The sequence below is a fragment of the Cucurbita pepo genome, chromosome 8 (genome assembly GCF_057944985.1).
Source record: "Cucurbita pepo subsp. pepo isolate OVF chromosome 8, ASM5794498v1, whole genome shotgun sequence".
Taxonomy (NCBI): domain Eukaryota; kingdom Viridiplantae; phylum Streptophyta; class Magnoliopsida; order Cucurbitales; family Cucurbitaceae; genus Cucurbita; species Cucurbita pepo.
In genome coordinates this window covers 12,665,966-12,685,225 of record NC_141805.1, presented here as the reverse complement: position 1 = coordinate 12,685,225, position 19,260 = coordinate 12,665,966, and the positions used below count along the sequence as shown (strand labels likewise).

The window sequence follows — 19,260 nt, the reverse complement described above, 5'->3', positions numbered from 1 at the left end:
TTTCTATGTAAGAGCCCAAGCCGCTAACAAGATACTATCCGCTTTAGCCTATCACGTATCGTCGTCAGTCTCAGTTTTAAAACGTGACTGTTAAGGAGAAGATTTCACACCCTTATAAAGAAGGTTCAAACCATGTGGGATCTCACAATCCACTCCTCCTCTTGAGGCCTAATGTCTTCGCTGGCACATCAGTGTCTAGCTCTGATACTATTTGTAACAACTCAAGCCCACCGTTAGTAGATGTTGTCCGTTTTGGCCTATTACATAACGCCGTCAGCCTCACAGTTTTAAAACACATCTGGTAGTAAGATGTTTCCACACCCTTGTAAAAAATGTTTTAAGCATAACGGTAGGCTTGAATTGTTACACCATAGCTCGTATAACTAAAATATGAAAGGTTAAAATTCTACCTTTCTTTTCTCCTATACGTACATCCAACACATTTTTTATTTAAAAAAACAAATTAAAAATTAAGGAAATCTATTTTAAAAATAAAAAGAATAGTCATAGGGGGAAAAAACAAAGAGAGAAAAAAGAAATTAACGAAGAAAAGTAAAATAATAATTTTGATATTTTTGATTGGAAATGTGTTCCACGTAATACATTTTGTGGCTAATAATTCCCAAATTTCAAATCAAACAAACTATTCATTTTGGAATTATATTCTCAAAGGGACTCTTTCTCTCTTTCCCCTTCCTTCACTCAAAATCTTCTCATTACTCATAAAAACACTCTCTGCATTTCTTCAATTCCCACCATGTTCAACGATCAAGCACTACTAGCAGGAACCTCCAGACCTACTCATGCCGGAGACGGTGAAGATCAAATCCGCGAAATCCACGCTCTGACTCCCACACCACCACCGCCGGTGACGGAGAATCGGAACCGCCGCGGAGAGGCTTGGGAAACGGCGAGCCAGAGATCGACTTCAATGGCGAGCGAAGGCGCTTCCAGTGAGAATTTTACTTCCATAAGTAGAGAGTTCAATGCTCTGGTAATCGCCGGCGCGGAGATCGGCGACGGTTATCGCCAGGACCGGCCGATTAACGAAGCTCCGAATAACTTGAGCAGGATTGGAGAGGAAGATCAGGCTACGCCTGAGGAGGAGACGAATCCGTTGGCGATCGTACCGGACGGTCATCCGTTTGATGATCAATTAACGCCGTCGTCAATCACGAGACAGGAGAACAGTAGCGGCGGAGGAGCAGCAGCGACAAGAGAGATTTCGTTGCAGATGGTGAAGAAGGAGGAGGTGGAGACGAAGATTAGCGCATGGCAGAACGCGAAGATTGCAAAGATTAACAATCGGTTCAAGAGAGAAGATGCAGTGATCAGTGGATGGGAGAGGGAGCAGGTTCAGAAGGCATCTTCGTGGATGAAGAAGGTCGAGGTACGTGATTTGAAATTGAAAATGGCGATTTCTGTTTGAAGAAATGCGTTGTGTTAGTCGATAGATTGATTCAATAATTAATTGCTCTACTTTGTTTTTAGAGGTCATTTATGATCAATTAGTTATTGCATGAGTGTGTGGTTGAACATGTGAATGTTTTTTTCAATCTGATTCACTTTTTAACCACAACTTTCCTTCCTATTTCATTCTACTTTTTCACCTTTTCAATATTCTATTTCTCTCTCTAAAATCTGAGTAAAAAACACGTTTAGTTTTACTGTCCTTTTTTGAAAAATTCCTTGGTTGATTCTTCAATACAAGTCTAGATTCATTTGAAACCTAACGCATCATCTACTACAAGAAGTGAAAATCACTTTTGATTTCTAAATTTTTTTGTGAAACTAATAGTGTGCTTCTGGAATATTAGAACAATTTAGTTTTAAACTCAGCTGTTCACTTTAAATTCTGCCACACTTTGTTTATTATAGTGAAACATATTATTCGAATCATTAATTTGATACCAAATGAGTTAAGAAACTATGTTACCTAATAAACAAAATTAACACTTAATTTAGATAAGAGTTTCCATAGTAGATGATTAAGTTAAAATAAAAATAACATGAAAATTTGAAAGTTAAAAAGAATGAACATATAGTTCCATGATTCATACATTATGAATGGGATGAAGTGAGAATTTGAATATGTGCAGAGGAGGTTGGAAGAGAGGAGAGCAAAAGCGCTTGAAAAGATGGAGAATGAAGTAGCGAAGGCGCGCAGAAAAGCAGAGGAAAGAAGAGCATCGGCTGAGGCCAAGAGGGGAACAAAAGTTGCGAAGGTCATCGAAATATCAAACTTGATGAGAGCAGTAGGAAGGCCACCAGCCAAGCGCTCCTTCTTCTGAATTCCTCTCTCTTTTGATCAGAGCAGTTGGAATTCGTCTCTCTTTGTAATTAATTAAGGAGATGGATAATCAAAACCCTCCGAAAACAGTTTCACATTTTTCTTTTACTTAAAAGAACAAAGGAAAGCTATATTATACATCCTCGCTACCAAGATCAAATCTCGGTTTCTAGTTGGTTTTAGTTTAACAATTTGTAAGTAAGAAATGGGCAATTAGTCTATGTGTTTATACAAGTTTGTCTTTACGAGACTTCTTGTAGTTGTTAATCATCTTTTTGCATAGTAATAGATATATAGTTGAATTATATACTTCATTTCTTTTTTAATTTCTATGATTCTAATTTTCAATGTAGTCTCTAACAAAACTTCATAAATCATCTTAGTTTAAATGGTTTTTTATCTACTCCAAACACGTACTTATTTCATTATATTTTTTTACTCAACCCTAGACTCTTAATATAGTTGACTAATACAATAGATCAAATAAAAATATTAGCTCACAATCAATAAAAAAAAATGCTAATTATTGTATGGTAACTGTTCGAGAGAGATTTGACAAAACTACAGAAATAAATTTAAAAATTTTAAATTACAGGAATCAAAGTGAAGTTATGTTCAAAGGTTAATTCTCAGAACTAAACAGAAACTAATCACATATCATAAGCACTAAATTAGCTATTATTAATACTTCCATCAAATTTATTTAATACTCATTTGGCTATAAAGTAAGCAAAATCAAAACAAAACAAAACATTGCGTGCAAATAAACAAGCATATTGCAAAAGTAAAAAATAGACTGATTTGAGATGATTTGAGATGATTGGAGCCAAGGAAACCTCCAAGCAACAGCAGAGGTCAAAATTACATCAAAATATAAGGGAAAAAGGAGGCTGGTTCACTTTCTAGTTTCTACCAATCAATCACCCCTTTGGATGGTAATGTCTTGTCCTCTCTTATGTACAAATAATACAAACTATTGTAGATGGTAGCTTGATGCTTAAACCATTTAGTATTGACTAAAAGCTCTGTTAAAGCTTATGAATTCAAACAAATATTGCTGCAGTATAGAGACTATCATAACCGCGTTTTTCGGACTGTGAAGTTTCTCGGTAACAAATATCTACCTTGTTTTCTTCGCAAGTTTTGCATTTTTGCACATTCGGATGCTCGAGGGAGTGACTTCAACCAGTTCGTCTTCTTGAATGTACTCGATACAGTCATCTAAACTATAATCCATTGGGGTATCAAGAACCACTGCAAAAGGCAAAATTATTTAGTGTAACTTCATCTCTTATATTTCTAAAATGAATATAGAAGAATCTTTTTTCTAGTATTTGATAGGTTAAATATCATTTTGGTCCCGGTACTTTGGGACTTATTCTCTTTTAAACCTTTAAACCTTTATGTGTCCATATTTAGTCCATGTGCCTTCAATAAATCTTAAGTCCCTATAGCTACCTTACAGTTAACTTTTCTAATAGCAAATTAGTTTCTATTAGCCTTCTTTATGAATTTTTTTTAGAATAAAAACTAAATTTAAGACATTTGAGAGTACAACTAAAATTGGATGAGTCCCGAAGTATTGGGACCAAAAGAGTAGGTTAACCGCTCATACTAATGAAGTGTTTCTTCTTAAAGCATTTTAAGGTGGTTTTAACTAGTCTCCATATTTTTCTGAATAATTATTGATTACGTAATCAAACACTGTTTCTAATAGACGAAAAGTATCTGATTAATAGTACCCGTACCCTAAGAGAGGAGTTTATAATGGTGGCAGGTAAGGAGGATTCTAAGTGCAATATCTATTTTGAGTGAAGAATTAAAGCGGAGGTAAAACTCTAACCTGAACATTAAAAAAATAATTGAGGTGATCGAGTTGTTCTCACCTGTTTGTTCTTTGTTGGAGCGAACGTTTGTGGCAGCTTTTTTCTTGCACACGTTAAGGGATAAGTCCCCAGGCCGTTGATGAATTCCAACTATTTGACCTTTGTAAACATCTAAGCCGGGACTCACAAACATCTGCCCTCTCTCCTGTGAACTAGCAAGGGCATAAGATGTTGTTGTGCCTTCCTCAAAAGCAACCTGAAAAATCATTCGAAGCAGCTTCATCAGGCGTTATTTAATTTTTCGACGAGTCAAAGTATAACACGCTTTTTTTTTTATTACATATCCTTCATCATAAATTTTCAGAAGATAAAAAAGATAGCATTGCAAGAGTTAAAAATAAGTTGTGTTTCAGATATTAAAGGTTTAATTCCTGTTTTTGTCTCCAGACTTTTATGCATTCTATGTTGATCCTTAGAATTTCATACAATTGGTCAAAATCTTGCCATTAATTTTATTTAATAAATTACCAAGCAGAAATTTGATATAAATATATCTTTTATTCATTTACCAATCAGTAGATGTTTATCATTTGAAGCCACATGTAATAAATTAGGTATCAAGTCTATGTATTAGAGTTATTGTTTATTGATTAATGGAAAACTAATGGTTAGGACTAACATAGACTAAAACAAAACATTTCAAAGTTGAAAGAACAAATCAAAATATTGAAAATCAAAATATTGAAAATTAATGGATCAAAACATATAAACATGAAGTTCAGGGGATCAAAATAGAATATAAACTATATTAAAAGACTGCAGATATATGGGGGGGAGTGAGACAAATTTCCCTCACATTAATTCACAAGGTCTCTTACTGGCTACAGCCGTAATTTTTTAACCAAGCAAAACACATCAAAGCAGCATTTTTTTATTTTTATTTTTTGTAATAAGCAAGAGAAACAACAGTTCGAATAAAAAAGATTTGAACGCAAGAAGAAAGGCCGTGAAAGCACGAGAGAGGCTACAGGAAAACTTTTCAACATTCTACCGCCAAAACCAAACAAGAACAAATACAGAACATGACAGAAAATAATTCTTCACACATGGAACCCCCAAATATTTAAAGCAATAGTTAAAGCCCCCCATCAAAATAATTCAAGTAATAAGATAATTAAGTTACCAGTGAACCCTGATCACGAGTGTGAATGTCACCAGCCCAAGGTCCGTAAGAATCAAATATTGTGTTGAGAATTGCTGTGCCACGTGAAGCTGTTAAAATTGCATTTCTCAATCCAAGAAGCCCCCGAGTTGGAATCTTATACCTCAGAAAAGTCGTCCCTTCAGACCTGGAAATAGGTATTGATAGAAATTAGAAGAATTAAAATTGGTCTAAGTAACAAAAGTAAAATTCACTTATGGCCCTTTCTCATTATAGGTAAAGACTGCACATAGAAAATGTACTTGATTCTTGAATAATAGAGCACAATTTTGATAAAATATCCTTTAGCATAGTATATACATTATTTAACATCATCAGAATGTAAATATGCTATGCATGTGGATTAGTAAGTCGCAGTAACAGCAACAGTATGCCACCGTCCTCTATTAAATTTGTGATACAGGCCTCTCCTAGATAGAGTTTTAACAATGAGATGAGTTGTTTAACTAAAGTAACTGGATGTCACCTATTTGTGAACATAAATCTAAGCTCACGATACTACAGGTATGTCATGTTGATTGTCAAGTCATTGTGTTATCAAACTCAACACATTAGTCAAGCTACTAATTCTCTGATCATCAGTTCGTACGATGACATTATTGAAAGTATTATCAAATCACATCCACCGTGCCAATGTTTAGTTTGGGGGAACAGAAATCAAAGAGACGTGTACAAACCCCACACCCTCCATATCGAACATCTGTCCACGCCTCTTGCCCAACAGTTCTACAACTGCTCCCATGTGTTCTTCTGGTACTTCCACAGTGGCAATCTGCATGGCAGTTTTACTTGTTATGATTATGAATGTCACTGATATAAGAAGTCAATCAAATGTCTCACAGTAAGCAATACTGTTCAAAAGATGAAGCACGTGCATGTAAGAAGACTAGATGCAAAACAAGATTCATATGGAAATTGTATTAAAATAAAAGTGCTTTGACAATCTACTTTATAGATTCATTCTTAACGATTTTCATAATGGATTTTTTCTTTTTCCTATCTTCAAATCAAATGTGTTCAACGCAGGATTACAATAAGGAGCCAAAGAAAAGTGTTTACTGTATTTTATACATTACATTATTATTAAATTTCAGTTTTCTGATTTGGTAAACTATTAGACTTTGTGTATTGGTTACAATCTTGGACATACTCGAAGTCCTCTGTATCTTGAAATCCTAATCTTAATAAGATTTTAATAGGGTGGTCCTCAAAAACATGCTCTAGGAGAACAAAAGGAAAATAATAATAACTTTTTAAAATAGTTATCCAAGTATGTTTTCACAGAATTTTTATTCTAAAAAACCTGCAAACTCCTCTTCAAACAGTGTATTCTATTCCAGTATTCACTATTTTTAAATCCTGTATAATCTACAGAACTTAAAACTTAAAAAATTTAGCAGTGAATCAATCCCATTAAAATTTTCCAACACTGTCCTGTATCATATGACAATTAGAAACTCACCTCATATGGTTCCACCAATTGGTCATTCACCCTTTTGGTTATTACTCTAGGAGGCCCCACCATAAATTCATATCCTTCCCTCCGCCTAAAATGAATGAACTTATTAGTCATTAGAGGAAGTATACAGGAAAAGGTGGATCATCCTGAATATGAAATTCTTACATGTTCTCTATAAGTATTGTGATATGCAAAGTACCCCGACCACTAACAATGAACGTATCTGCTGTTTCACCATCTTCAACTTTCATTGCCAAATTACGCTCAAGCTCCCGGTAGAGTCGATCCCTTAAGTTTCTACTAGTGACATACTTGCCCTGCAATTCAAAATAACAACACATATAGAACCTTACAAATTTTTTTTCAATTTGTAATTTAGACAGAAATGTTGTCTTTTGTATTCTTCAACTATGCAGCACTTGTAGAGACGTTTTTTTTTTTTTTTTTTTTTTTTTTTTTTTTTTTTTGAGATAGTAAATAAGAATCTCGCTCTAGGAAAGGAACAGGTAACATATCCATCCGACCAAGCTCACATGGTAATGCAAAGTTTCCAACATCTCAACACCATATGTAGAGCTAAATAACCATTTCTTAACGAGAGCCATAATTTTCTTTTTCATAAGTTTTTCCAACTCCAAGGCACCTAGATTCCATTTTTCTTTATGACATCTCCCATCAGAGCTAGCCCCCCAAGAGGAAGTTCCTCATGATGGAAATGCAAAAGCCATTTAGCCAAGAACGCACTCTTACAGGCTCTTAAGTTTCCTATCTCCAAACCCCCTCATCCACTAGCTTCATCACCACTTCCCACCTGCATGAATGGGACCCTCTCCCTTCCTCAATCCCTTCCCTTTGTGGCACTTGGAAGAAATTTTTGCAATCTTCCTTGGCGTGAAGCTCTGCTTTTCATCCTCTCCCTTTTGTATTTTCAATTATTCGATCAAAGCTTCTTACTAAAAAAAACATATAAATATTTGTTTAAAGGAAAGAAAAACTAGGACTTCGGTAGTATCATTCAGACATACCTCACGACCAACAAAAGGAGAAGTATTAATTGAGAATGACATCTTTACTGTCGGTTCTTCCACCTTAATAGCAGGTAATGGTTTTCCATATTGTTTGTCAGCAATTGTCTCACCAATCTGAGCACATGATATCCACAATAAAGATTTCGAAAACAACAAGAAAAAATTTCAATAAAAGAACAAAAGCTTTGCAAAAACTGAATTCACTTTTACCTGAATATCATCAACTCCACAAACCGCACATATGTCACCAGCCTGCACCTTCCCTACAGGGACTCTATTGAATTTCTCATATACAAAAAGCTCACTAATTCTTGCATATCTACAAGAATCTTCTGATGTGCATACCTGGAAAAAAGAAGACAGAAAAGAAGGTAACAAATCAAACTTTTGTTAAAAAGAGATACATAAAGAAAGGGGGGAGATAGCATAGCCCTAACTCAAGCCAAATAATATTGGAAAAACACTTCCCATTTAGCATTAATCAAATGGAAAAATGGCACAGCAACCTAAGAGGAGGTTACGGAACAGAAAGGACCTATTCAACCCCCTTTATAAACCTTTCATTCCTTTCTAGTCAATAATCCCAAAGAATAGTCAAAATTACGTTCTTTTAGGGACACAAGCTTCTAATGAAGAAATCAAGTATACAAAAGGAGAGAAAGGGAAAGGATAGATAAGACATCCCCCAATTCTCAGAGCTTATGAGATTTACACCCCACTTGTTATCAAAATAGACAGAGAAAATACAATTTTCCAATAAAAGAACTCCAGAAAGTAGCCACTAAGTAAGAAAAAGCAGAAGTTCAACTTCTTTGAATCAATCTTAGAAGATTCTAAAATTCTATTCAAGGCAAAGAGTCCTATATTATACAAAGAGGAGCCATGCCGATCATTTAGAACTTTAACAAATATTAGGGAAAAAAAGGTGGTAGAACTGTGGAGGCCCAAGAGTCCAAAGATGAGACAAATATCCTGTCTCCTCCTAAGAGACCTCCACATCCTGAAAGATCCTTCTATTCCTTTTCAACGATCTATTCCAAATAATAGCAAAAAACAGGTTGCTTCAGAAACCTCTATCATGAAATGGAAAGGCAACTTTAAAGAAAAGCAAATGCTGGTAAGTCTAGCTCAACCTGCAAAATGGACTAACCTTCACATCCATTCCTTTTTGCAGTTCTCCAGCATGCAGTCGACCAATGGCTATCCTTCCTTTGTGCTCGTCGTATTCAATATTTGTAGCCTAGGATAAGAAGTGCATATTAAAATTGAGACATGTTTTAAGAGAATAAAAAGTTCAAGACAAAAGAGTTGAACTGAGTTTTGTCAAATTTGGAGAACTGAGAAGCCTATGTTTGTCATCCACGTTGCATCTTTAAGAATGTTACATGAGACTTGAGTACATAATCACATACTAAAACGTGATATTAAAGTACAAAATATGCAAGAATTCATTTAATGGACTCGTCATAAAGTTTAAGATAAATGGTGGAAGGATTAATAATTGGGACCAAAGAATAATAAAAAGAAAACAAATTGGGGGCAAATAGAAGATATAATGTTAGTGGCTTGAACAAAGCTTACTTATGATGTGTGTGAAACTTAGATTAAGAAAAGTAGAATATTTCAAAACCAAACAAGATAGTAAAGTTTTTTACGTTAAATAATAAGAAAAGTCAGAAATTGAATTCATGTGCTTTTTGGTTTAGGATTTAGGATACTATCATTCTAGAACACTAACTTGTAAAAGTTCTTTTATTATCCATAAAGATGCGATATGTAATAATATTCTCGCGGATCTTCAACAGTTCAAATCAATTATATTATTGAAGGTAAACGAAGTGCTCACAATAAAAAGAAAGATCACTTACAAGCATTTGCAATGCACCATCTTTGTCAATACGTGGTCCAGGGATGCATCTGATAATAGACTCAAAAAGTGGTCCAAGATCTTCTCCCAATTTTTCAGGAGATAATCCAGCCTTACCTTGAATGCCACTAGCGTAAATCACTTGGAAGTCGCACTGAACCAAAACAAAAGTTGGAGTGAGAAAGACGTTGCTTACACTATCAGAAATAATGAAATGAAACACTAAAAAACATTCATATATGTGTCAGATTGTGTGCAATTTCCCTCTACTGAGTGAATCACTTAGAATGACTTCCATTAATAATTTTCAATAACCTCCGCGGCTCTAATATTATAAGGTTTGTAACAAAGCATAAAATATTGTTGTAAATTTGAAGGTGCTCATTCGTTAGTTTTTAGGCGGGGGGTTCTCTCTATCTGGCCCTTAGGCTTTTTTTTGTGGCCCTTGGTTTGACCTTCTCTAATACACTTCTCGTTGCCAACAATATATATATTGTTATACATCATCCTTTACTGCTATCTTAAAGTTAGGTTAAATATCCTTTAATGTTGCTCTAATATATAAAGTGTCTTTAACAAAATGGAAGGTGGCCTTCCTCGTGGATTGGATGGTGACAAAAAAGGATGAATTTTTTTATCTAACTTGCGGTGGCAATGACGTACGTTGACCACGGCGATGGTGGCAATGGGTTTAAGTGAAGACAATAAAGCTCACAAAACCTAAGGTGAAATATAAAAGGGTTTTAAACCCCAAACCCAAAAGTTCCCAAAAAACCATAATGGTTTACAAATCCAAAATGCCCTAGGAAAGTACCTAATGCTCTAATACCGTACAAATAGTATTTGGCAAAATATCAATGTACTCCATGTTAGAGAGACACACATATACAAGTACACAAGAGAACTCTAAACTCAAGAATGTGCAATTACAATAAAGTACGACTATCCATACAATATATGTTATAACAATAATGTTGTTAATTTCAAGAGATTGGTTGTTGTCTGGTACCTTGTAAATTGTAATATTCTCTTTTCTGCCACATTGTTCAATGCACTTATTATATATCCTTTACTCAATACTTATTATCTTGTTGATTCTTATCATAAAGCATAGGTATAAGGCCATTATCCATGATTTTCAAATACTGTAAATGCACCTGTTCATCTGATGCGTTCAGTTCAATAAATAGTTCAAAAGTGGAATTGATCACATAATCTGGACGAGCTGAAGGTCTATCAATCTTGTTGACCACGACAACAACAGCATGCCCAAACTCTAGGGCCTTCTTAAGCACAAATCTTGTTTGTGGCATTGGACCTTCAACAGAATCTACCTAGATAAATACATAGAAAAAGAGGTGATAGCACAAGAAGATCAAAGTTAGAAACATATTTTAGAAGATACCTTTAGTAAAATTATAGGCAAGATGAAAATGTTTAAACCAAGTCATATAGAGGATAAAATCTTTGGACCTTATTACTTGATAATTTGCTCTGGCATATCAGCCTTGTCCATTTGAAAAATAAGTTGAGTTTGTTTAGCATTTTTATTCTGAAACAGTCCCATCTGCAACTTAAAATCCTTTACTCTTTTTTTTTTTTTTTTTTTTTTTTTTGTCATGGAAACTATCTAGAAATTTTAGTAGGTTATTGAACTTCGATAGAAAGAAACTCCAAGGAAAGCTAAATGTCTCGGTTTCAAAACTATGCAATCAGATTTCAAACGAAATTTTGAACTTAAGAATAGAAATAAAGAAACATGTACGGTAAATCCATGGGAAGTCACCCCACCCTCTGGGTTAGGTGAAGAATAAGGTGTTTAGTTGAAAGAGCAAGAACCTTGTAACAAACATTATAATAAACTATTTCCATTAAATATTCCTCTCCATAAAATGTGTGAGAGGGAAATACCTTCTACTCCATTAAACTTGATAAATAGTAAAATTTAGCCCCTAATTTTGAAAAAACGCCCATATAACCCTTTAGCCCCTAATCTAATAATATTTTTATGATGAAGCTACAGCAAGTTATCAAACTTACAGTTGTTACTTTTGATTAGGTGGCAATACAAATTATAAATTAGTCAAACATTTAACAATCATTTATCTAGAACCAAAGTACTTGCAACCTTACTATTTTATCTTTAACTCACTTTCAATCACTCTATCAAACCTTCAACTTTCCACTGACTTGACGCCATAAAAAAAAAAAATTTGGTAGACACGACAAGCATGAGATAAGCCTCTGAGGTTGCTTCTTTTGTCAGTGGGTTATTGGAAAGTGACAAGTGATCCACAGTGCACCAAGAATTGAGACATCGATATAAAAATTTAATTAATTTTAGTCCCTATACTTTTAAAAAGTTATCAATTTAGTCCCTGTTCGTCAAATTTAAGCATAAATTTTCACACAATAGAAACTCTTTAATACAAATTTATAATTACATTTGAAGTTCAGTAAGTGAAATATCATGCTAAAATTATGATTGAAAAATTAGGAAAAAATGGAAATGAAAAGGGACTGAATAAGTTACTTTTTAAGAGACATTTTGAAAGTATGGGAAGCAAAATGGACATTTTGAAAGTACAAGTACCAAACCGAACCAAAGCAAGGATTATTGGGACCAAAATAGTATTTAAACCAAAATCAAATTTTAAATATCTAAAATATAAATTTGAAGATAGAACCACAGTTTCAAATAGGTAGAATATGTTGAAGAATACCACAAGAAGAATCCCTTCCACCATATTGAGAATGCGTTCAACTTCACCGCCAAAATCGGAGTGCCCAGGAGTGTCGATAATATTGATCTTTGTATCCTTATATGTAATAGATGTATTTTTGCTCAGTATTGTAATTCCTCTTTCACGCTCTAAGTCATTTGAATCCATTATTCTTTCTTTCACAACTTGGTTGTCACGAAATACCTGCAATTGAAAATATGAAATACATTAGGTCGAAGGTTATTATTGTCAACTTTTCTTGCTAAGTACACAGTCTTAGGTTGCTTTTAGAAAACAAATTACATGAACTCCAAAAGGAGAAATTGTTCGAGGAGTTTTACACCCTTGGATGTATGGAAAAAAAAACTATAAAGTACTTCGAATGTTTTTCATGATCATTTCTAGCTCTAGCTCTAAGCTCTAGTACATCAAAATAAATAGGGCATAACCCAGCAGGTACAACATATTTAGTCTTTGCTCAAAATCGTTGCATTACGCTGCACTAAACAGTATTGATGATTTGGAAATCATGCAATCGTAATATAACAGAATGAAGAATTAACACCTGCAGTGCAAAACAAACATTAGAAATGATTATCTGAGTATTACCTTTGCTTGTTTCAACATAGCATCGACTAAAGTTGTCTTTCCATGGTCTACATGAGCCACTATGGCTATGTTCCTTATATCTTGTCTCCTCATCAGTTGGCTCTTCTCTAATGCAAAACATCAGCCCAGAATTGTAAATTCCAAAGAAAAAGGTTAGTAATAAATTTTGGGTGGGGTGGAAGGCCAATATTAGATTTAACGTTGATGCAACCAAATAATTTCCCAACACATAAAAACCATCAAAATCACCAAAAACAAAGAGATATTGCACGAGTACAAAAACTTCCATAAACTACAAGAATTATCGACACTGGTTTCCTAATTCCTCGTCGCAGCATAGCAAATACAGAGGTCGAGAAATGGACAGTAGCTTCCTCTCTTCTCATCAACACACCGATGAATGAACAAATAAAACGGACGTAGAGAGAGAGAGAGGGGATACCGGTGCGGGCTTCAGTAGCTTCAGAGACAGAGCATTTGACCGGACATCGAATTGGAACTCTCGAACGAGAGCTGAGAGCTTGTTTAGGCAATGAAGTTGAAATCCTGGAGGAGGAAGTGAGGCCATGGAGCTGCTTAATTTGAGGAGTGAAAACTGTTCCGAGCTTGATTTTGGGGTAAAGCAATGGGGAAGAGGATAAGGAGCTGCTGAAGGTCATTACCATTTCCATGGCTGCTCTGGCCGGCTCTCTTCTCTCTCTTGCTGAAGGGAGAGCGAAGGATTTGGCAATTGAGGCTGTAAAATGAGGCCTCGTCCCGCCTTACAAAGTGTCGAGGATTTTGTTTAATCCATTGTTTGGTATTTTAGATTGATGGTTTATTTTTTCGCCACGTCCTTCAATCGCCCCATTTTGAATGTCTTGGCTTTTCCTTGGTTTGGCCATTAGAGGCCACGCTTTTTCTTCTTTTCATCACAAGATTATCTCCAACTTCCAACTTTCAAATTATGTGCCTAAGCTTGTGCTAGAGTATATTATTCAAACCATAATGTTATCTTCTCCAATGTTGATGCTATAAAAATCGAACTCGACTCGGCTCGGCTCTCCTCACAGAAATAGAGGCCAACTCATAGCTTATATCGTCCCCTTCCTAGCTCGTTCTTCTTCGTGCTCTGTCTCTTCTTTTTTTCTCATTCGTTGGTACTCGTTTTCCTCTTACGACTCATCTCTTTCCCTTAGTCGGTTATTGGTTACACTCTCCTTCGCTTTTGGACTCCTCGCATATATCTCTCTCTTTTAATCTTTCTCATTTTTTCGTTCGTGTTTTGATCAACATTGACCCACTATTGGGTGATGTGGTTTAGTTACACCAATAACTCGAAACAACCTCGACAACCCTTTAGCAACAATGAGTGATATCCCCACGAAGGCGTATGGCTCTGTCGTTGCACTGTTGTGATGGTGTCTTCGCGTATAGCAGTGATGATGACTTCTTCACACAACTAGTGATCTTCTCTTGGGTCTGTGGATTTTAAGCGGTGGTCCAATAAAAACCGACTCGAATAGTCTATCTTCTGGATCACGTGCAACTGATTTTGCCCCCCCTGGGTCGATTTGAGTTCTCCAATTCTGTCCGGTTTCAGTGAATTTTCTTTGGTTTTCAATTAGGTCTCTCTTCCGATCCTAGCGGGTTTTTTCTTTAGGTCAGATTTTGATTTGTCTTGAATTAGATTAAAGTAATTCCATGTTGAAGGAAGGAGATATTTGTATTTTTCATGAGTTAATTAACCATCATATTAAATTGACCCAACGCCCCCAAGGAAACGCGCGCCAAGCCAAATCAGACCAAAGTTGGTTTGGTCCAGTCGGGTTGACCTAGAATGGTAAGACCAGACCTTGGCTAGGGTTTGGGTTGTATTAGGCCCTCATTTTGGCGCGTCTGCAAACTTTGCAAGTTCGCAACGAAGCCTTGGCATGCTCTGATTCTCAGGCAACTCACTCTCGACCACCTATGGCGTGTAATTCTTCAGCCTGCCAGTCCAACTGCTACAGAAATCAAGACGACGAGGCAACAGTCGAACAAGATTCACTTCGAACAAACAAGGCCGATCGTTTAGCCGCCACGAATGGAGACAGTGGTGATACGCATCTCTGCTTTAAATGCAAGGCCAAGGAGCGCATGTCTAGCTCTGAAGAAGGAGACGATGGGCGCTTTTGCAGCGATTGCTTTCGGAGCAACTTGTTTGCAAAGTTCCGGCAGGCTGTAAACTCGAACGCCATGATCTCTCCTTCTGACAAAGTGCTTGTTGCCTTCTCCGGCGGTCCTTGTTCCAGGTCCTTCCTCTTTTTAGACTAATTGTATTTATTTTTTCTCTTGTAATGTATTGGTTCATGGCTGTGGGTACGCAGGGAACTTCGTTTTGGATGTTGCGAGTGGACTTGACAGTTTTCAGACTGACTATTTAGTTAGAATCCTGAGCGCTATTGATATTCTCACGTCTTTCTGTTATTTGTATGCCTCTTTCCGCAGATTGGTTCAAAAGATTTGCAGCTTGTGTATAGTTATTAGGATCCTTGAGCAGGCCTCTAGGTTTATTTGTAGTTAACATGAGTCGATCAATTTTATTTGGTCTAAATTTGAGCATTAATGAAACTTACTTTGTGGCCCAAAATTTATTTGGTCAGGTTGGTGATTAGTCTATTATCTATCTCAGCATGTCCGTTGATGGTAACCCCAGCGCCAATGAAACCACTTTTCATTAATGAACTCAAAAGCATGTTTAGATACGATAAGAACTAAAGTAACTACCTAGAATTTCTTTGACCATTAAAGTGCTTTGCTATCATCGTGCAAACATATTATGTGCTATGCTTTGCCAATACTTCAAGGAAGAACTTAATTGAGTTATATTGACATGAACTTAGCTTAGTGGTTAGGACATTCTACTTCCTCTAAGAGGCTGCATACTTCTTAAGTGCTATCCTCTGCCAATACTTCAAGGAAGAACTTAATAAGTTATATTAACATGCGCTTAGCTCAGCTGTTAAGGCATTCTACTTCCTCTAGGAGGTTGCAGTTTTGAATCCTCTCATCCTACATTTGATTCATGATTTATTGAGTTGAATTATTTTCTACCTCTTAGTGATAGAGTTAAAGTGCACAACTTTATATGATCAATGTAGGATATGATTCGTAAGCTGTGTTTTCTTATAAGATAGCTAGAAGAACCGAACTGATTAACCTCTTGATAGCTCCCTTTTTTTTTTTTTGATATGAACATCATGATAGCTCTTAGTGATGAATGATCTGGTATTCCTTTAGAAAGTCACCTACACAATTATTTAATCGGATTTTTTTATTACCAATTTATCTTGGATGCACTGGAAACTGTCCATGATCTAAGAGACTACGCTCCCCTTTCCCAACAAAACTTCCAGGGTGGCTTTGCAATTTGTTCATGAGATGCAAGTTAAAGCACACAAAAATTTTGAAGCAAGTAGGGATAGATCACTGCAAGTTTTTGGTGTTGGAGTTGCTTATATCGATGAAACCTCTGCTTGTCCTATCCCTTTGCATGAGATAGACAGAACAATTCAAACCATCCAATCAGTTGTGTCAAGTCTATCTCCACCGATAAAAGATTTGCATATTGTTCAAATTGAGAGTGTATACTCTTCAAATTTGAGTGACGGAAGGGAGAAGTTGAAGAAGTTGTTAGATACAGTCAGTGATGTCACAGGAAAGGAAGACCTTATCTCACATTTGCGGATGTTATCCTTACAAAATGTTTGCTCCTCGACTTATTCCTTCAATTAGCTTGCAATCAAAGAGAGGGAAATTCTTAGTCGTATTGTTTGTTATGCAGATTGCCGCTGAAAATGGATACAACAGACTTGTACTTGGGACATGTACTTCAAGGATTGCTTGCCATGTGATTTCTTCCACTGTTAAGGTTTTTCTTCAACTGTTAAGCATACATCTACATATTTTAGTTTTAAGCAATTAATTTGAATATTCAAGTACTAGTGTTTTCGGACTCATCATATTGACCGACCAGAATGAAGTTAGAAGGTTGGTGCATTGCTATTGGATCATTAAGTATGAGCTTGGCAATTGTGGACTTTTAATTATAATTTAGGCATGGCTGCCACTACACTCTGCAGGAAAAATTGATGCTTTGGGGTGGGGGGGTGGTGCATTGTGCCTTTTTGGAGACACCTCTATTAAAATATAGAAAATAGCTAGGGTAGCTATGGAATCTTATTATGTATTATTCTGTTGCTTTAAATTTTACTGCTAATTGTTGTTACAAGCTGCTTATTTTGTTCTGTTCTCCAAATCTTCCCATTTGGGATAGGTCCATGCACTGAGTATGACTTCGCTATTTTAATTCAAGCAGGGCCAAGGATATTCCTTACCGGCAGATATACAGTATGTTGATGCAAGATGGGAGGTCCCAGTGGCACTTCCTCTACGTGATTGTCTTGCACAAGAGCTCAACATGCTTTGCTGTGCTGATGGGTCTGTATTTGTTAGGTTTATCACCAGAATGAATTCTTGGTTAACTTTGTCCTGTTTAGTTCTTTACCGCTGTTAATTTTGCTCGTTGCATAATCTAACTGATGATAAGATCTGGTTCTTGGCAGGGCAGTCTAAAGACAGTGGAACTGACCAAAACATCCTTTTCTGGCATCAATGACTTGGTCTCATCATTCGTGGCTCTATTGCAGGTACAAGTAGGAAGTTGATTTAGAAAAATATGCAGTTTTGTACATTTTAGCTTAGGAGAACGACCTTTGTGAAGGGTAACTAATCTGTTGAATCACTGCTGTGTGCAGCGATAAGACATGTTTGTGTGTTCAATTTACGAGCAATTTTGGTTAGGCATGGAAACAATTTAACTTCTAACGGAACTGCTCTAATTTCACCTTCTAGTTCAAGTGATTGTTTCTGAGTAAGAAAGAAAATGCATCTACGAGTTGTGAGGCCACTTGTCCTTCCCAGGACTGTTTTGCAGAACTTGACTGAAGAAATTTTGTTATACTTTCTTTCATAGGAAGAGAATCCCTCTCGTGAGTCTACAATTGTGAGAACTGCTGGCAAGCTTACTCCATTCAACTTTAGCAGAATTCCAGATTTGAATGAAAGTAATGGTGTTCCTTTGGCCACCAAAAGGCGTCAAAAGAGAAATAACTTTAAGCATGTTAACTCTTTATCATCGGAAATATTTTGTGCTGTCTGCAATGGTCCACTTAACATGTCCGATGTGCAAACTTTAAGAAGTTTTGAAGCTGGCCAGGTAAGTTCAATTTTGGCTGGTACCTGTTGTTCAAGTTGTCAATTTCAGATTCTTCCCAAGGATTCCATATCGCAAGAACTTCTTCTTTCACTCTTGCCACCCTCTATGGTTGCTCGAGCAATGCATGGCAGCCCTAGCAATTCCAATTCGCTAAGGTGAGGTTAAGTCTTGTATTACTGTTGGTACTATGAAGGAAAAAGGATAGTGCAAGTTTATGATAACTGAATTTTGTATTCTAAATCTCTGTTGTATATCATCTTCCCATAAGGCTTTTTCCCTTGGATACTGAACCTGGGCATATCAAAAAAATTAAAGTAGAATAAGAAAAATTAAACAACTTCCAGCCTGTGTTTGTATGTTTCTTAAAATGTCTGTATTAAGTCATTTTAGATGGACTTGATGAAATTACTGAAATATTGTTGTTGTTTCATGTAGTTGTATGCTTAAAGTGCGTAGTAGCATGCAGTCTCCTTCAGACATCACTATGTTGAGCTCATTAAGTATTACTTTCAAAATATTCAAGCTGGAATATTTCTGTTCTTAATTGCAGGGAGCAAATACAGGAATTCTTGCTGTCAGATGATGAAGTCGAATCGTAATCCAGGTTAACAACTAGCAAAATTGGCTTCTCTCAACAATGATAATTATACGTGCATTTGTAGAACTTATGGGAAGGCATTGACTTTTCTTCTCTTAGCTGCGGTTTGCTTTCTTTTCGTCTGTTGCATTCAGTTCATTTATATAGAAACAGATTCTTTTACACTGGAATATGCTTCTATTTTAGGTTCCTAACATATGCTAGACTGCCTGATCATTCATCACATAAAATGCTGATTATGAAAAATCTTTTAATGTTTAATTCAAGCATCCTGCAAGTGCTTGGATGGAGTAGTAGACGATTAACCTTTCGCGGTAGTATTTGGAGATTTTACCCCCAATTAATGAGAAGTGGCATCCAATCAGTAGAACTGAGACAGGTATTGAGCCTTACCTGTCA

At 36.0% G+C, this 19,260-nt stretch overlaps 3 protein-coding genes across 3 annotated transcripts; 2 read left to right on the top strand and 1 right to left on the bottom strand.

Annotated features, from left to right (window-relative positions):
• Positions 1-673: 673 nt before the first annotated feature.
• Positions 674-2,540, top strand: LOC111801177 (remorin 4.2). Its single transcript, XM_023685175.2, has 2 exons — positions 674-1,390; positions 2,100-2,540. Exons 1-2 carry the CDS (start codon positions 758-760, stop codon positions 2,289-2,291), a joined length of 825 nt encoding a protein of 274 aa, XP_023540943.2. The 5' UTR covers positions 674-757; the 3' UTR covers positions 2,292-2,540.
• A 570-nt stretch (positions 2,541-3,110) lies between these two features.
• On the bottom strand, positions 3,111-13,799 carry SVR3 (elongation factor family protein). Its single transcript, XM_023683411.2, has 14 exons — positions 13,467-13,799; positions 13,025-13,131; positions 12,416-12,619; positions 10,850-11,026; positions 9,694-9,846; positions 8,976-9,065; positions 8,036-8,170; positions 7,823-7,939; positions 6,963-7,114; positions 6,801-6,885; positions 6,016-6,110; positions 5,300-5,465; positions 4,177-4,372; positions 3,111-3,544 (listed from the first exon to the last, which is right to left on the bottom strand). Exons 1-14 carry the CDS (start codon positions 13,693-13,695, stop codon positions 3,411-3,413), a joined length of 2,040 nt encoding a protein of 679 aa, XP_023539179.2. The 5' UTR covers positions 13,696-13,799; the 3' UTR covers positions 3,111-3,410.
• A 973-nt stretch (positions 13,800-14,772) lies between these two features.
• On the top strand, positions 14,773-19,023 carry LOC111799904 (Adenine nucleotide alpha hydrolases-like superfamily protein). Its single transcript, XM_023683412.2, has 7 exons — positions 14,773-15,297; positions 16,402-16,750; positions 16,830-16,916; positions 17,364-17,485; positions 17,616-17,694; positions 18,021-18,418; positions 18,814-19,023. Exons 1-7 carry the CDS (start codon positions 14,975-14,977, stop codon positions 18,860-18,862), a joined length of 1,407 nt encoding a protein of 468 aa, XP_023539180.2. The 5' UTR covers positions 14,773-14,974; the 3' UTR covers positions 18,863-19,023.
• The last annotated feature ends 237 nt before the right edge of the window (positions 19,024-19,260 follow it).